The sequence below is a fragment of the Pseudopipra pipra genome, chromosome 14, assembly GCF_036250125.1.
Source record: "Pseudopipra pipra isolate bDixPip1 chromosome 14, bDixPip1.hap1, whole genome shotgun sequence".
Classification (NCBI taxonomy): domain Eukaryota; kingdom Metazoa; phylum Chordata; class Aves; order Passeriformes; family Pipridae; genus Pseudopipra; species Pseudopipra pipra.
In genome coordinates, this window is record NC_087562.1 from 3,026,910 (window position 1) to 3,044,951 (window position 18,042).

General features: G+C 58.5%; 1 protein-coding gene across 7 annotated transcripts; it reads right to left on the minus strand.

Moving 5' to 3' along the window:
* Positions 1-31: 31 nt before the first annotated feature.
* Positions 32-16,368, minus strand: KIFC3 (kinesin family member C3). Of its 7 annotated transcripts, none has more exons than XM_064670898.1 (21): positions 15,899-16,173; positions 15,380-15,494; positions 13,585-13,730; positions 12,213-12,360; positions 9,867-10,063; positions 7,577-7,642; positions 6,862-7,011; positions 6,536-6,775; positions 6,147-6,320; positions 5,871-6,018; positions 5,654-5,784; positions 5,451-5,562; positions 5,054-5,235; positions 4,871-4,975; positions 4,513-4,643; positions 3,820-3,943; positions 3,240-3,369; positions 2,899-3,128; positions 2,128-2,262; positions 1,675-1,783; positions 32-1,207 (listed from the first exon to the last, which is right to left on the minus strand). In XM_064670898.1, exons 2-21 carry the CDS (start codon positions 15,462-15,464, stop codon positions 1,182-1,184), a joined length of 2,769 nt encoding a protein of 922 aa, XP_064526968.1. In that variant the 5' UTR covers positions 15,465-15,494; positions 15,899-16,173; the 3' UTR covers positions 32-1,181. The 7 variants fall into 7 exon arrangements, with proteins under 7 accessions (XP_064526968.1, XP_064526966.1, XP_064526969.1 ...); XM_064670896.1 differs by lacking the exon at positions 15,899-16,173 and adding an exon at positions 1,400-1,428 and having other exon boundaries at positions 15,380-15,801; XM_064670895.1 differs by lacking the exons at positions 32-1,207; positions 15,899-16,173 and adding an exon at positions 16,270-16,368 and having other exon boundaries at positions 1,435-1,783.
* Positions 16,369-18,042: the final 1,674 nt, after the last annotated feature.

Consider the following 18,042-nt stretch of genomic DNA (forward strand, 5'->3'; position numbering starts at 1 on the left):
GCAGGCTTCAAGAACAGCAGCAGAGGAGGACTGGCTTTAACAGTTTATTTAAAATAAGTTTTGTTACAAAACAGGATAATTTTTAATTATTAAAATACATAGAAACATTTAATCATACAAAAGGCTAAATTTATTTTTCCCTTTTTTGTTTTTAAATAGAATATGCTGTGGAAGCGTGAGAGGAGAGGGCCGTGGTGGAAGGAGCCATCAGTGCATCCAGCAGGTATTTGCAGCAGGAGGAAACGTACCCACAGGTGGGTGCTCAGGACCACGGGCAGTGCCATCCCCCTCCCATGCCCCTGCCAGCTGCCATCCCCATACGTAAGCCAACAGGCTTTTGGGCTGGAGGTTTGGGGTACTTTTGTTTGTTTTCCACTAGTTTTCCGTTCCAAGTCCATGTAAACAGGCATAAATATTTCAAACACTTTCATCTCGACCACACTGTGATCTCTCTTGACAAGACAACTGGTAAATAACTTTACAATAGCTTCATTCGAGACTGCGAAATCCCCCCTGGTGCCGTGTAACACAGGCGGCCCGCGACCGCTCCGGGTCTGGGCCGGGGCCTGGCAGCACTGGCACCATGAGGAACAGCAGCTCAGCTCATGCACGGCACCAGGGGCCTTCATGCAACAACAGGGCTTGAGAAACCGACGGGGGAAGGAGCTGCTGGAATTTTTTTCTGACTTACCATGAAGGAAATGCTGCTCTGAAAGACAACGGGCAGTTGCCCGGGTGCAGTCGTGGGGGAGCCATAGCCAGGCTGGCCCTGTGGGGGTAGCAGAGGCATGGCCAGGGGCTGGCCTGGCTCCGAACACCCCCTCCAGCTCCAAGAACCCCCTCCAACCCAGTTTCATTGTAAAAACAAAGTTGGAGAGATGGAGGGAGCACCCAGCAGCTCCCCACTCTGGCTAAAAACAACTGTCACATAGCTGAGCATCTGATGGGGCAGACTCCTGCCCAGCACCACTGTCCCCCACCCTGAGAGGGGGGTCTGGCTGCTGGGAGACCCTGGTCCTGTACTGCTCATTGTGAGAGGTGCCATCACCCTCAGGTCACAGGTCCTGGTGACCGAGGGAACAGCACTGAAGCCTTCATTTCTTCCAGCAGCCACCTCTGTGTCGCCGTGAGGGGCTGGGTCCTGGAGTGGGTTTGGTGCCCGAGCTGGGAGCTGGCACTTATCACAGTGGGACCGACCTCAGCTTCCCTGGGAAGAGACACGTGGGTCACAGTAGGCAGGGACACAGCCACCAGTGCCCCAGCCCCATCTGGCAGCATTGTAGCAAGAGCTGGTACCACAAGCATCCCCAGGAGCATCCCTGCACAGCCCAGCAGCCCTGCCCTGCCTGGGAAGCGGGTGAAGCAGAGCCCTCCACCAGCACCCGCCGCAGGCACTCACCTGGCAGCCACAGCTGCCCCTAAGTCAGGCTGAAATCAAAGGGGAGAGAAGTTCAGCCTGGTGGCATTGTCCTCCCCACACCCCCTGAGCCGCCAGCAGCAGCTTTGCACCAGGGTGCTCTTGGGGAAGTGCTGACCATGGCTAATTAGCAATTAGTTAATGAGCTGATTACGAATCTGCTCACTCCCTCATGCAGGCTTTGCCACGGGCTTGTAGTGGGAGCCCCCTTGGATGGAGGGACCCCATATGGGCTCCCAAGGTGCCCCACCACCCACCTGAAGTGTGGAGCTTCCTGCGGATGGAGGCAGAGCGACTGGAGAGCTGCCCTGGGCTGTGGGATGTGTGGCCCCGGCCAGGTGTTGCTGCAGAACCCGGTGAGTCACCCTGGGAGGAGATGGGACACAGACCCAGGGTCAGTCCATGCCAGTCCTCAAAGGGAAGGAATGGGGATGGGCTCATGGGCAGATTGTGCCCGCCTGGGTAGTGGTATCCAAATGTGCTCTGGGGATGCTACGGGCTACTGCAAAACATGGCTTGGAACAGCCAAAGTAGCAGCATCAGCTGGACACCTCTGCTTGGGGACAACCCACATCCCACCAGGTGATGGTCCCCAGCAAAGGTGGCTCCAGGGGAACATCCAACAGCCCTGGGGAACATGTGTGGGGGCAAAACAGCGGGACCCCTGGAGTGAGGGGGAAGAGGAAAGGCACCAGCAGCTCCTTGGTTACCTCCAGCTGCTCCTGGCTGGGCCAGGAGGCCAGCTCAGCCTTGCGGGAGACAGGACCCAGCTCCACGGAGCGAACTCTCTCGGCAAACTTCAGGGAGCACAGCGTCTCGCTGGTGTTTTTCTCAGCGGGGGAGACCTGCAGGCAGGGAGGAGCAGGCAGAAAAGTCACCCTGGCAGCTGCCTGTGCACCCCGGGGCCCTCCCCCGGCAAACCTGCCGATGGTGGCTGGTGAGATGCTATTATTAACCTGCCCCTCCCGGGATGGCTCTGTCCATCCGTGTCTGGGCCAGCTGGATCCCCTGTCACCAACCGCCACAGTGGGAGGGACAGCCGGGAATAGCTGTGGCAGGTGGCAGGGGCTTGGGCAGCCCCTGTGGGGGCTCGCTGTGGGCACAGGCAGCCGGGGTTGGGGGGCCACAGGACAGGGGTGAAGGAGCTGCCAGAACTCAAAATCCTCCCACCAAAAGAGGGGATGTGGAGATGACAATATGCAAGGAGATCGTGCCCACACGGCAGGATCATGGATCTCCAAGTTCATTCCCATCCCTCGGCCTCTGGGGTGCAGAGATGGGGACAGAGCTGCTTCTGGCACTGCAGCTGCAGACCAGATGTCCCCATGGGCAAGCCCTGTCCCCTGGTTCCAGCCCAGCACCTGCCTCCAGCAACCCTCCCACCTGCCCCAGCACTGGAGCAAGAAGGGACCAAACTCATCCCAAAACCCACACTGACTGGCCGTGGGAATGCTGACAGGCACTGGGTGCCCAGCCCCTACCTGCACCATCATGAGGGTCTTGCTGTCGCCGCTGAGCGAGTCCTGCAGCAGGTAGGTCAGCTTGGAGTTGCGGAAGGGCACGTGGCCCTGCCGGGAGCGCAGGGCGTAAATGACGTCGCCCAGTGCCGAGAGGGACTTGTTGATGTGCTGCGCCTCGCGGAGCCGGCTGCCCTCCGCGCCCGACCGCCCGACCCGCTCCGAGCCCGCCAGGTCCACCAGGTTCAGCTTCCCTGAGGACACACAGCCAAACCCCCCGGGCTGGCATCAGTGCCTGGCCACACACACCCCTGGGATGCTGCGGCCCAGGCGCCCTGGGGAGGGGCTTGCCCTGTGGCACCCACCTGTGGTGCGGAGCCCCGTGCTGCGGTCGAGGCCACGGACAGTGATGATGAGGAGGGCGTGGGAGCGAGAGCTGTGCTCGTTCAGGTTGGTGCACTCTGTCACCCGTTTGACGTGGCCAAAATCAAAGACCTAGGGGAGTCCAGGGATTTGGGGGGTGAGGCCAGTTTGGCCCAATCCCACGACAAACCCCCTGTGATCCAGGGGCACCTGGAGATGTAACCTGAGCAATTGCACCCCCAAGGGGGTGCCTGGTCCATCAGGGTGATGACCGCTGTCAGATCTCAGCCTGGGTGATGCACCAAAGGCAGGGGGTGACAGGCAGGGCACTGTGGTGACAGCCGCATCCCACTAATCCCTCAGGAACTCTGGGCCCCACGCTTTTATTTTTAACCCCCTGTGGCTCACCCCATGGGACAGTGACCTTCTCATCACATCCAGAGACCTATTTTGGTCTCTGTTGTTCCCCAGGGCTTCAGAAATGCTCCCGAATCCAGGGGTCACAGACCAAAAACCCCTCCCCGGGTTTGCTGCACCCCTGGTTCCACCCTCCTGTACCCACCACCCCCCATCTCCCCGCACCTTGTTGATGTCCTCCACGCTCTGCACCCTGAACTCGGTGAGCCCAGGCACATAGAGCTGCCCGCTGCCATCGGGGCACAGCTTGATCTCCAGCTTCTCCTGCGGCTCCTTCCCCAGCAAGTCCCTGGGCAAAGGGGCACCCGTTACCATCCCAATCCCAGGGGGGTGCTGGCATCCGTTCTGCGGCTCAGGGCTGTGTGCCAACACTGCCAGAGCAGCCGTCTCCTCCTGGGAAAGCTGCACAACCTATTTATAGACCTCAGCTCTCTTGGCTCTCATGTGCCTGCTCTCACCCAACTCTGTTCCCCATTATTCTAATGGATGTGCTCCTAGGATTCTCCTAGCCCCTCCTCCCTGAGGCTGGACAAGGGAGGAAAATACCTCTCATGTTCCCAGCTCCCAATTACAAAGTCCTAAATATAGCATCTGTGGGCAAGGGTGGAGAGGGGGATGCCCCAGCCGCTGCATCAGGGCCAGGGAGTGGGAGTGATGGCAGGGCTGGGAGCCTGTGTAAGTCTTGGAGCTCGTGGGAAGGGCGGTGTGCACCAAAATAAATTAAAAATAAATCCTTGCATGGCCAAACACATCACCTAAGGCCCTGGCACAAGCTGTGAGGCCAGGGCAGGGCGGGTGGGATGGGGGGGAAGAGCAGCATGGGGTGACACCCAAAAAGCTTCTCCGCCCTCCCCGTACCTGAGCGACTCGTTGTAGATCTCGGCGGCGCTGACGGTGATGGTGTAATCCCAGTCGGCTGCTTTGCCCCGCACCTCGGAGAAGAGGAGCTGCAGGGCCCGCTGGTTGATCCCTGGATTTGCTGCCGTTCCCTGATGGATTGGAGTGAGAAATGGGGGGAAAAACACCCTCTTGCATTTTACTCTGTATTTTTTTCTGAGCAGAAACAAAGCCCAGGGGGTTGTTGTGGAGCAGCAGTCACCATCACTGGTGCACGCCGGGTCTCAGCTGGCCACCAGCATGCTTAGTGGAGGGTGCTGAGACTGGGCACCACGGGGTGGGAAGCTAAGAAGATGGAAGAAAAGCCAGGCAAACTCACCTCCATTGTGTAGGTTTTTCCTGCCCCTGTCTGCCCATAAGCGAAGATGCAAACGTTGTAGCCATCAATGCAGGAGGTGACCAGGGCTTGAACCTCCTGAAACACCTGGGGGAGACAGGGGAGGGTCAGGGGAAGGTGGCTGTGTCCTCCCCTCACACCAGCAGTGTGGACAGCAGCACCCACCTCCTCCTGGGATGCTTGTGGGGGGAAGACTTTATCCAGCTCGAAGGACACCTGCTTCCCCTTGTGCAGGAGGTGCAGGACAGCATCATCATCGGTGTCAAAAGTCACTGCATTGGCCGCCTCTGGGCCCTCACCATCCTCCTTTGTGATGGGGCGGACTCTCCCGAAAACACGGATGTTTCCTGGGATGAGAGATGCAGGGATGGTGTCAGGCCCAGCGCATCCTGCTGCCACCCCCAGTAACCATCAAACACTGGGCAGGCTGAACGCTGCAGCCTGCTGCAGACTGAAGCATCCCGCTGTCAACCCGAGCACCTTATGGGAATGCTCCCCTGTCCATCCTGCTCCCCCTCAGGGACGCTCTCCCACGATGGGACCTGCCACACTCCCCGCACACCTTTCAGCCGCACCAGCTCGTTGTGACACTTCTTGCGGAGCTGCAGCTCCCGCCGGTACTTGCGCAGCAGTTCCCGGTTGGTGCTGTGCACCTCCTCGATGGCCTGGCTGATCTGCAGGGGTGGAGACCAGCGGCTCAGCAAGCCCCCAGCATCTCCACTCAGCGAAGAGGGGAGATGGGGTGGTGGTTCCAGGGGGACTCACCTCGGCCCTGGCGCTGCGCAGGGTCTCCTGGAGGAGCAGGGGGAAGTCGCGGACCTGACGCTTCAGGCTGTTGTAGTCGTGGGTGAGGGTGCGCAGAGCCGGCTGCAGCGTCAGCAGGTTGGTCCGGACACCTGCAGGCACGAGGCAGGGTGAGGGGCAGGTGATGACACCCCAGCACTGATCAGGCAACCCCACAAGCCCCCTGCACCTTCCTCACCTGCCAGGTTCTCGTGCACTGCCTTCATCTCCACCTGAGCACGGGAAAATGCCTCTTCGATGGCACGGTTCTTCTCCTCCTCCATCGCCTGCATCTCCTCCAGCATCTGCCCATGGGCTCGCTCCAGCTCAGCCTCGTACATCACAATCTGGGAGAGGAGAAAAGGAGGGTGACACTGATCTGGTGCCCACCCTCTGCCACACCATATCACCTGGCAAGCACCAGGCAGGCAGGGAACATGAGGTGAGTTCTAATTTACACCTGTCACACCCAGACCTGAGCTCGGAGCTGAGCCTCTGTCTTCTGGGAGTTTTGCAGCTGCTGTTCCATCTCCTTCAGCACCTGCCTCTGCATCCCCACCTGCTCCTGCAGGTACTGGTTTCGGGACTGGGTCTCGCACAGGGCTTGTTTTGCCTTGGCTGACTCCACCTCCACCGTCTTGATGATATACTGGGGAAAAAAGCACCCAGAGATGTACTGGGGAAACAGCACTCGAGGGGCCTGGAATGGAACTGTTGTTTGCCCAGGGGGAGATAATTTAGGAAATCATGGTGCTGTGCTGATGCGCTCAGGGCAGAGAGATAGGTGGCACTTGCAGGGCAGCCACTGGGCACTGTGAGGCACCCAGCCCAGCCAGGAGAGATGGAGAGCTCCGTGGTGCTCACCTTTATCTGCTGGGGCTGGGATTTGAGGCTGGCGATGGTCTCCTGGCTGTCCCGCAGCCGCCGGCTGAGCCGCTCCTCCTCCTCGGCTCTCTCGGCCAGGGAGTCCTTGAGCCGCAGCTCCACCTCGGCCAAGCGGTTCGTCTTCTGCTGCACCTCCAGGTCCAGCTCCACCAGCTTGGCCCGCGTCTCCTCTGCCTCCCGCTGCAGCTGGGACAGTTGCTCCTGCAGCCCAGCGTTCTCCTGGCCCCAGAACATGACAGGCAAGGCTGTGTCACCCACGGGTGCCTGTCACTCTGCCACCACCGCCACTGCCACCAGCAACTCACCTGGCGGTGGTGGCAGTCCCGGCACGGTGCCTGCTGCTGCTGCTGCCGCCGCAGCTCCCGCAGTTCCCCCTCACACGCCTTCATCTCCTGCCGCAGGCGCTCGTTCTCGGCCGCCAGCAGGTCCCGGTGCTTCTCTGCATCTGTGCCGCCCTGCCAGGATGGAAGAGCAGATGGAACCTTGATGCACCCCTTGAGCCCAGCCTACTGCTGCCCTGGGGAGCCTCTGCCTGCTGCACTAGTGAGTCACCAGCCTGCAGCCTCAGGGAACCCCCAACCTGCCATGCTCAGGGAGCCACAGTCTCCTGCCACTTTGGAGCCTTGACTCTGCTGTACCCCAGGGAGCCCCCAGTCTGCAGCATCAGGGAGCCCCCAGCCTGCTCCATCAGGGGAGACCCAGCCTGCCATGTCAGAGAACCCCCACTGAGCCCAGGCAGCCCCAAGCCCCAAAGGGACTTTCACTTCCCACTGCAGGGCGACAGCGCCAGGGGAGCTTTGCCTGTTGCGTCCCAGGGACACTGGCACAACGTTGCGTTGGACAGAAAATCCCACAAACTTTTGTCCTTCAGTGTCTCAAGGCCCAGAGGGTCCAAACCGTGACCCTGGGGAGGTTTAGTCCACCTTTGCCGACCCCACGTGCCCTCTTCCTCCTCAGGAACCAGAGCTCCAGTGTCCCTGCAGGCAAAGGTGGCTCAGCCCGATCCCAGTGGCAGCTCACCAGCTCCGAGCGCAGCCGGCCGATCTCCTGCGCCTGCTCCAGGACCTTCGCCTTCAGAGTTTCAACCTGTCAACACAGACCAGGTTAACCAGGAAGCACCTCAGCAGCTTTTGGAGGAGACCCTGTGGTGCCAGCCCAGCCACCAACATCCAGTCTGTCTCACATTTTTGTTATGCCTTAATTTTCCACCTGGCTCTGAGCGCCTGATTCACACGACCTGATTTAAACAAGCGTTAATGAAAGCCTTGCTTTGACCTTGTTCAACCATGGGTATAATTTGTCCATGTTGAGCATTAGCAGAAACCATCATTAAAAAAAAAAGGCATCATCTTTGGAGAAGGGAGAAAACAAACCTATCCATAACAGTGTTTGAAGAGCCAGAAGTGCCTTGTCCTGCCCTCACAACATAGCCTCATTTTGCCTTCTCTGTTTTTCCTTCTAGGAAAGTTATCTTGGGACAAAGAGGGAGCAGGAGTTCTTTAAGAAGGCCATGTGTCTGAGTCTGACAGGAGGATGCTCCCCAGCCACCCCCATCTGGGCATCTGCCCATCTTATGGGACCAGGCTGCCCTCCCAGCAAAACCAGGTGGATTTCAGAAATCCTCAACTTTTTTGTGCAGAGATCAGTCAGGCCCTCCCAAAATCTGCAGTTATTTGAACAAAGAGCAGCAGCGAGTGGTGAAGCCAGCAGTCTCATGGACTGTTTTAATGGGGTTTGCTCACCTGCTCTGTCCCGTGTCCCTGTGCCATAAACCTGCTGGGTGAGCATCACTACTGCCCCAGAGCTTACCCCAGAGGGAACTGGACCTGGCTGCATGCTTCACCACCATCCCCCAGATCCCAACCCAGCTCCCCATTTCCCTACTCCTGAAAGCCGCCAAACTCCTCACTGGGACGCGCCTGGGTATTGCCCCATTCCAATAACCAGCTTTTTCTCTAAGCAACCGGCCCTCTGTGGACCATAATTTACGAACTGCTGATTAATAACCAATGCAGATGTGCTGACACGGGGCTATAATTAATCTGGTAAGTTATTAAGCCGCGCCCTTGCACAGATGGCAGCACAACGGGCAGCAGCTCCGTGTGCCCCGCGCTCAGTGGGGCATGGCCCGGGGTTCCACAGCCACGGGTGGGGGAATGCGGCTGCTCCCTGATGGCAACGGGATCCCCCCCTTCCACAGGGGGGCTGAGCGCTTGAGTGGGAAAATCCCATTTCCATATTCACCGAGGGAGATTATTAAGGTATTTTTTAAGTATTTTTAAGAGAGGGGAGGTACTGAGAAGACAGAGTCACGACTTGTTCCGGGGAATCCGCCAGCCCAGCCAGTCGGCACACACGCCGGAGCCTGCCCACCATTCCCTGTGCCAGCGGTGCCCAAAAACGCCGATGCACCTCCACCCCCTACCTGCTCGGGCATCTCTGGCTGCATCCTGCTCTCTGGAGGTGACAGGGACTCCTTGGCAGCCGGATCTGGCTCAAGCCGTGGCCCAGCCATCCCCAAGCTTTGGAGGTTTGGGCCAGCACTTCACTCCGGCCGGTGTCGGCTGCGCTTGCTGCCGAACTGGCCAGCGCGGGGCCGGCTCCTGCCGCGCTCACGCCTGTGTCATGCAGAGCATGCCAACCAAATGCAGGACAATTACCTCCGCCTTTTTGACACCCGTGGAACAAGCAGAACCTGACTGCAACAGCTTCCACAACAGCCACATGCAAATCCCTTTGCGAGCAGCCAGAATTTCCATCTCCCTGGGACAACCCAGGTCCTTGTGCTGGGAATGTGCCTGCATCAGCGCAGGAGATGGTTTTTGGAGGAGGTCTGGTCGTGGCAGCCAAAACCCATCCCTTCTTCAAACAACTCCATGCCTTCACATTCACTTTCCACCTCCTGACTCTTGAAAGTCACTAAAATTAAACTGCTGGGTTGGTCTAACGAGCTGATCCTGTGGCAGCCGTCCTGTGCTGGGCAGAGGGATGATGCTGCAGGGCTGCATCCTGACGCCCAAAGCCCTCTCAGCCACGTCACAGAGCCACACACCTTCACCAGCACTACTGTGGTGTCACTCAGGAGACTGCAAGCATCCCAAGGGAGGCACAGCCAAAACCAGTGCTCAGGAACACCCAGCTCCCACATCATCCCTACATGCTGCAGCAAAGGAGATGCTCTATGATGGAGGTCCTACATTCTTTCCAAGTGCAACCCTCACTAACTGCACACAACAGCACTGCAGCCAAGCCACAGCCTGAGGCTGGAGGCCCTGACAGACCCCCTTGTGCCGCCCTGTCCCCACCGTACCTGGCCTTGCAGCTGCAGAGAGAGGGAGAGCTCGTCGTTCTCCTGGGCAGCGAGCTTCTCCTGCAGCCCCAGCAGCTCCTCCTGCAGCTGCAGCTTCTCCTTCTGCAGGTGTGCCATGGAGGCCATCACCTTCTGGATCACTGGGAAGGGTCGGGCTGCCGGCAGGCTGGCACGTTTCCCACTGCAGATCCTCCCTCCTGCAGGGTGAGCAAAGATGGAGCCGGTCAGGATCTGGCCACCTCACTGGGGAGCAAAATGCCAGCCATGGGGAGAGTCCCCAGGGGCTGAGGTGGAGATGAGAACACAGGAAGTGGCACTTGCACAAGTCCCACAGAGAACAGTGACATATTTGGAGGCACATCCCGAGTGCCACGGTGCTGACCCACAGCAGGGCTAACAGTGGGGTCCGGCCAGCTGAGCCCCAGGGCAGGGTAGGAGCCAAAGGGATGTGCCAATGCCAGCAGAGCATCCCAGGCCACAGCACAGAGCACCTGCCCACACCACTGCACGGTGACCCAGCCCTATCACACACCGAGATGCTGCCGCCTCGCTCTGATAACAACCGCCCTCACCACGGCGCTGATTCACCCCGGCATCCTTTCTTCTGAATGAGCAGGTGCCGGTGGAAAACCCGTGTGATCATGTCATTAAAGCTGCGTCACTACACACAAACATAATGGAAGCTGAAGGAAAATTATACGGGTACTCTGAATGGCCGTATTGCCCAATCCTCCCGTGTTTGGCTTTCTAACCTTCCTGGTATTATTTTAAACATCGTTTTCTGCATGTTAATAGAGCCACCAGCGCTGACAGAAGCCAACCTGGCCGTACATCAGAGCCTACCAAATGACCTGGTAGTTCCCAAGAAGCAATGAGCTGGCCTGACTCATTCCCAACGTGGGGATGAAGCACTGTGGCGAGGGAACTGGTGGCCAGGATCCCGGCTGCCCAGCGCCCTTCCCTGCCTGCCACGCATTTCATCCGCTGCCACCAGAAACCTGAGGTTTCAAAAGGCAGGAGCTGATGCTGGGAATCGCTGTGCTGCCCGCGGGAGGGTGCTGCCTGCTTCATGGGAAATGTCCTGAATACAAGAAGAAAGAGTTTTTTGTCCGTGAATCAGACTTTCTACCTTTAAATGGAGTTAAGGAGGCAGCAGAACAGGCAAAAAAATGAAATGCTGGACCAAACCACAGCTTTGCTGCTGACAGCACGCCATGGAACTTATCCAGCAGTGGCTGCAGAAGACATCACTGGGTTCTGTCTTCCTGCCATGGGCTGGATCCCCCAAAAAAGCACTGCCAGGAACCAGTTTTATTTTCTTTCTGTGCTGAAAGCTCAGCCCACCTCAGGCAGGGGACTGTGGTCTTCTCTTTAAAACCAACACAGAAAAAACCCACCCCAAAACTTCTAGAGCTGACAGGAATTCCAGCTCTCGCCCTTTGGGGAGTGTGGAGGGATAAGAAAAAATTACAGGAGGCGGGAGGCTCCTGTGGACACACGGCATGTCTGCACACATCATCCACCCTAATCCTGGGCTGGGACCCAAGCCAGGCTCAGAGCTGCAACACTCAGCTGCAAGTCAAAATGCCAGGCAGGGAAATCCCACACAGATAATGCCTTCCTCCATGCTCCAGCACCTTCTTTCTGTGACAGTATCCATGGGAGAGGAGATGTCGCTCTATGTTGTTACATCTCCCACTGGACAGACACACTGGTGGTGATGAGGGATCTGAGTGCAGCAGGCATGGCACACCAACCCTCCTGCTTTCCCAAATGCTCTGAAACCCGTTAGGAAAGATGCCTGTTTCCTTGGCTCTGCCCTGTTATCATTGCCACACAGACCCCCTTTCTCCTGCTTCCCTGCCCCTTCCCAGCAGCCCCCCCCCCGCAAGAAGCTGCTTTGGGATGCAGCCTGGGACCATGTCAGGAGCAGCTCCTGAGATGCACCCTGACAAGCCTGCACAATCCAGTCCTGACAGAGAAAGACAGGAAACCACAGGATTTCCCCACCCCAGTGCAGCCGCGCACACTGCAAGGATTTCCACACACGTTACATTTTCCTTAAGCAGGAGGAACAGTGGATTCACTGGAGCTCACAGTGGAGCTCATGTGCTCTGTTCATCCAGTTCAATAATTCATTGGTCCCTGTCACCAGCCATCAGCTGGCTGGTGTTGGATTTCTACTGTGACCTGTCCCCCCCGTGAGGCAGCCGCATGTCTGTGTGCACCCCCAAAGAGGAGAGGTTTGCCCGATACCCACCAGCAGGTACCAAGTGCCCATCCCATCCCATCCTGATCCATCCCTCCTCCCGAGTGCCCACCGCTGCATCCTGGCTGTCCCCTTACCTGCTTTCTCCAGGTTCATGGTGGAGGCTGCCTGCACCGCTGTGGCAGCTGCTGGCTCACAGGGGGATGCCAGCGGCTCCTCCGTGGCTGGTGTCAGGTCCCGGTGCTGGGTCTCCTCCCGCCGCTTGCACGCCGTATCCCGCAGGGCCTGTGTCCAGGAGAAGAAACAGGTCAGAGAGGAGAGGTGACACGTCAGAGAGGAGAGGTGACACGCAGCAACTGGGCACACTGTGCTGGACATGGTGCCAGCAGCCAGCACGCCACTGGGCTGGTCAGGAATGAGCAAGGAAGGCAGAGCAGAGGATAGGACAGTGGGGCTCAGGGAAAGCCCTCCCTCTGAGGGAGTTGGGTGTTGGGAAGCTGCCACAATGAACTTATCATTTTGCTTTTAGTTTTCCCCATAAACAACTCCTTCTCTTGCACTGGCCATGCAGTTATACTGAATATTAACTATTTTTCTTTCTATAGCCTTAAAAAATGACCCTGACTTGCAGGCAGGGTTGAATGTGAAGCTGCTTGCTGTGAGCTGTGGATCAGGTAATACCATGCCCAGTGGGATGGAGTCCAGCTCCGAAAAAATCAGAAGAAATCTGGAAGGAGCTTTTGAAAAGCTGAGATAAAAGGTGATGATCAGCTGAGCTTGCCCTGGTCAAAAATGCCTTTTCTTACTTATATCTTATCTCAGAGCCTGTGGCATCGTCCCGCAGACCAGGGAAACCTGTCTCACCCCAGCAGAAGGGCAAATATGCCAGTAATTTGAGAATAAATTGGAAGGAGGTGGTGGCAGCATTCTCCTGGAAAAGCCGCGTGTCTGCGGTGCCTCTGCATCTGAGACTCCAGGAGGGTTTTGCCGAAGGGAATTCATTGAGGCTGGTGTGAGATAAGAAGGTGTTTTTCTTCTTTTCAAAGAAGGGGAATTTGAATTGATTTGCCTGAAGCCCAGAATGAACTAGTGGCAGCAACACCAGTACACAGTGTCCCGACACTGTCCCTGGCTGTGGCACCCTTCCACCTCCTCCTCCTCCATCCCACTGGCAAACACCACCTTACGGCACTGCATTTCCTTATCACACTTCTGCCTTCAGCTCTCCTGTTATCATGACCCATAAGTGACCCAGAAAATGTTATTCCAGGCTGTTCCCCAGCAATTTTGATGCCTTGTGACTCCCAGGAGATGCTCTTCCCTCCCTACTCAGGGCAGCAGCTCCGCTTGAGGCACGTGGTGCTGGGGTCCAGACAGAAACTGGCTGCAGTGAGGGGGGGAACCAGACAGCTCCCACTGAGGGATGGTCCAGCTGGGTGCAGGGCATCCTCCCCACCACCCCAAAACTGCCTTCCCCACCCAAGCCACAGCTGGCTCAACGCTCCTCACCTGGAGAGCCCGGCAGAGCCCACGGGGGTTTGCAGCGTCTGGCCAGCTCACACTGAGGATTTTATGGTGAAGCAGAGTAGGCAGCAGAGGAACCCGGGGAGAGGTGCCTGCTCCGCTCCCAGCACTGAGCCTGTCCTGCCCGCAGCCTGAGATGGAGCAAAGAGCATCACTGGATCAACCTGAGAGCCCAGGATGGACACAGCTTTTGGCCTAGCTCAGCAAAGCCGCCTCCTCCTCCCTGCCGCTGCCACCGCACCGGTGTGGCAGAGATGGTGCCTGACTTTTATTAAAAATGTTAATTATGTTAATTAGAAAAATTATCCCTTCGGGGGGCGGAGACTGGTTACCAATGACTAGTAACGAGAATTCAGGGTGTAGCATCCGTCTGGCCTCTGCAGGACCAGATCTGTCCCCCCACCAGGGACACCCCAGCTCTGCCCCTTGCCAAGCTGCTCTGCTTCCTGAGATCCTATCTTGGAAAAGCTGCCAAAGCCAGCTTGCATCACCGAAACCAGACGGACGGACCCTGACGGCGTCACCTCCCTCCACTGCCCCCAAATATTTCCTTTATTTGTCAGGCAGCCAAACCCGAAAGCAGACAGGGCAGCAGTTCCTGCCCTGCTGAGCCACACAGAAGGAAAACAGCAACTCGAGGAGCCTTCTCCCACGGCTGTGTCCTCCTCTGCTACAGGAAAAGCAGCTGGCGAGGGCTATGTCCCACTGCTTGGGGACTCTGCCCTCCCCCCCACACCTGCCTGCCACAAGTGCTGCCACCATCACAGGCAGCCAAATCTCTTCTCCAGCAGGCAGGAAAAAAATCAGCAACCCACAAATCAAACCTCAGTAATGCAGTTTTTTCTCTAAAATCATCCAGAGGCAGTTTGGCCCATGGTGGATGCAGTGTCTGGAGGGAGACATGCCCTGATGAAGTTAGTCTATCACTCTGGACTTCTTCCCAGCCTCTAATTATCCATAACATTTCGCACGCGCCGGGAAAATCGAGTGTTTCCAAAGCGTTGGCGAATGCCCCGATAAAAGGTGATGAGTTCCCCATCCCCGGCACGGGCAGCGGCAGCCATTGGGCAGAGGAAGCACCAGAAAACCCCGTTTTTGGAGGCTTTGATGCCAATCAGCACTTGGCTGGACTGGCCTGAGTGCCAGGGAAGCAGCAGTGTCCGGAGAAGTGGCTGCCAGTACATCGAGATGGAGAATGCTGAAGCCAAGAGCAAAAAAAGCTCAAATGGGGGGGTTCAGCCCCCTGCTTTGCCAAAATCCATTTGGCACCGCTGGAAGGGAGGTGGGAAGGGCTGTTTTCCAACAAGCGGCTGCAGGCTGGGGCAAGCAGCCGCCCGCCCGCCTGCAGAGCAGCTCAGCCGACGCGGAGGAAAACCCCGACTCAACTCACCCACGGGGTCCGTGCACTGGGGAGGGATAAGAAGACCTTCCAAGGAGATGAAGCCGGGTGAGGCAAGGGCCCTATGTCTGCCCTGCCATGCAGATCGCCCCGTTCTCTTTCTTACATGTTAAATTTTAACCTTTCTCCCTAAGTTTGTCGCTCGGAAGGGCCAGGAGGGAGATGGAGGCAGCCCTCTCTGCTCATCTGCTCTCCCCCTGGCTGTCCACTGCTTTGTGCCTGCTTCCGAGTCCCCGTTTCTCAAATCTTGAGCTTCATCCGGAAAGAAATGTGAAAAATGCAGGCTGGCCTGTTCCCAGCCTCTCCTTCCCCAGTGCTCAGGGCGTGAGCACGGCAGGCTGAGCCCCAAGGGGCAAGGACAAGCCACCGCGCCGTACTCACCGTCCGGGACAAGGTCCTTCGTGTTCCAGACGGCTCCGGAGGAGGGCCCGGATCCCAGATCCCAGGCTGTGCGGGATGTAATCATGGCACGGGGGTCCCGAGTACAGCAGCACCTCTGCAGAGAAGCGCAAGGACGGACATCTCAGCCATGCTCTGTGTCCAGCCGTGAATCCCAGCGGACCGTGCCAGGGCAAACCACGACAGTAACACCGGTCGCGACTCCCGAAACCCGCAGGAAGTTGCACCAATCCCGATTTCGCTCCCGAAAAGGCGACAGCCCCGGGCTCCCTCCGTGCTCCCGGCGGATGTGACATAAACAGTGTCTGTAATTAATTTACTCATTCCCGAAGCCTCTCCAGGCCCCTCCTAACCTCGGGCTGGGGCTAACTTAGGGAGTTCGGAACTCCGGGACTACGGGCAGCCCCGCACCCGGGAGGCACCGCACACACCGCACCACCCGCTCCGCACCGCACACACCGCCCGGCGCCGCCCGCCCCGCACCGCCCTCGCCGCACACACCGCACCGGGGGCCAGCTCGGCGGGGAAGGGGGCGCGGAGCCCCGGGACCGCCCGCCCGCCCTCCGCGGGGTTCCTTGTTCTCCCGACCGGCGGCTCCGGGAAGGCGGGAGCCGCAGCAGGGCGGTCCCGGTCCCGGTCGCGGTCTCGGTCCCAGGGAGCAGGAGGCGCAGCCCCGCCCCGCGCCCCCCGGCGCTGGTCCCGGTGCCGGTCCCGGTGGCGCTGCCCGCCGCAAGCTAACGGGGAGCCGTGCTCTCGCCGCGCCCCGGGTGCTCCGTGCCGGCACACCCAGCTCCTCAGACAAAGGGAGCCTCTGCCCAGCCCGGCCCCCCCCGCCGCCACCGGTGCCGGTGCCGCCCCCGCGGGGCACTCACCGGGTGCGGGGCTGTGGCGGGGCCATGGACGGTGCCAGCCCCGCTCCCAGCCCCGTGCCCGCCCTCCCGGGCACTTCGGTAACGGAGGAGCCGAGCTCCGCCCCGCGCTCGTTGCCGTGGAAACCCGCGAAACCCCCCGGCGGGCGGTGGGGCGGGGGCTGCCCCACCCCGCACTCGGGGCTCCGGAGGGGCGGCCCCGCCCCGGCTGCGGGAGCTCCCGGTGCGTCCGCGGGACACCGCCGACCCCTCTCGCCAGAGCCCGGGGAGCTCAGCGCAGTCCCAGTGTCCCCCCGTGCCCTTCCCGGGGGAGCCCCGCGCCCTCGTGATTCCCCGACTCTCCCTTGTCAGAGCCCCGGGGGGGCTCCCGGTGTGTCCCGGCTACTCGCGGTATGTCCCTGCCCTTCCCGCCCCAAATCCCAGTGCTCTTCGGGGAGTCTCAGTGTAACCACATCCCACCTGTGCACCCCCCCAGCATGGCTCATCAGGGTGACCCTGGGGGACCGTGGGGACTGTGGTGCTGGTGACCCACACAGCGAGGACCAGAGGTGACAAACCATGCCCTCACCTGTCATGTCCCCACTCTCCCAAACGCCAGTGTATTCACTGGAAACTATGCCAACCAGCACCCCAGGCTCACTGGGCCTGGGGACACAGATTTCAAATGAAAAAAAACCTGTTTCTAACCCAGAGGCGTGGAGAAAACAGCCTGACATGCCAAGACCTCTCCAAAGGCAGGCCCTGGTGTCAAGAAAGGCAACAGAAAATCCTGCTTTAAGCATTTTTAGGGTGTGAGTTGTATCTACGTGCCTGTATTGCACACACAGCCCTCATGATAATGGCTGGTTTGGGTGACACAAGTCACTCATAACTTGTTCATGGTAATGAACTGGCAGTACCAGATACTTCCCACAACAAAGCTGAACTTGGCATCCACAGTGATGGTGGCAGGTGCCCAGAGCAATGGCTCACATCTGCCTGATGGCAGGCTGACCTGTGGGGCACGTGTCCCACGTGGGTTTGGGGATGCAGGGGTGCCAACTCTGTGGAGCTGGGAAGGAGAAGGCTCTGCCCACCAGGAGGGTGTGCTCCCCTCAGACCAGGTGACCTCCATCTCCTGCCTCACCACACTCAATCACAGCCTTTCACTCACTTCTGCCTGGGTTTGGAGCAGGATTCAGCCTTGTCCTTTCATCCTGGCGTTAACCTCTTGGACGTACCCAGAGACCTCCCAGGAGACACTGCCCTGTCCCCTGTCATGAGCCAGCTACATGGAAGGGTGTGATAGGGGTTCAGTGGAGGTGACAAGCTGCTCGAGCCACTCACCACAGGGAAAGGGGGCTGCAAAGGGTCACCTCCATGTTCCCATGCCCCTGGCACAGTGCCTCGTCCCTGAGAAGCCAATGCCATCCTGGCCTGGCATCTGCCTCCAGCTCTGCACTGCAGCTGCCATCCCCTCACAACCAGTGAAACCCTCCCAGCTTCCTCCTCCCCCTCCCCTCATTGAAGGTTTATTGGCATTCCCAGCGTGGAGCCCTTGGCAGGGATGGATATAGGCGTGTGTGCCTATAGACACACATCTGTATGTACATGCATGTACCCCTAGAGGCCCTAAGCAGTTGCTGATTTGCATAAGTACCCCATTATTTGTGCAGCTCCTTCAGCTGGTTTGGGGGTGATATTGACACATGTAAAGTTACTTTCCCCTTTCTGATAGCAACTGTAAAGCCATATCAGCACTGACTTCACTTACAAGCTGTAAGGGTAAAATAAATG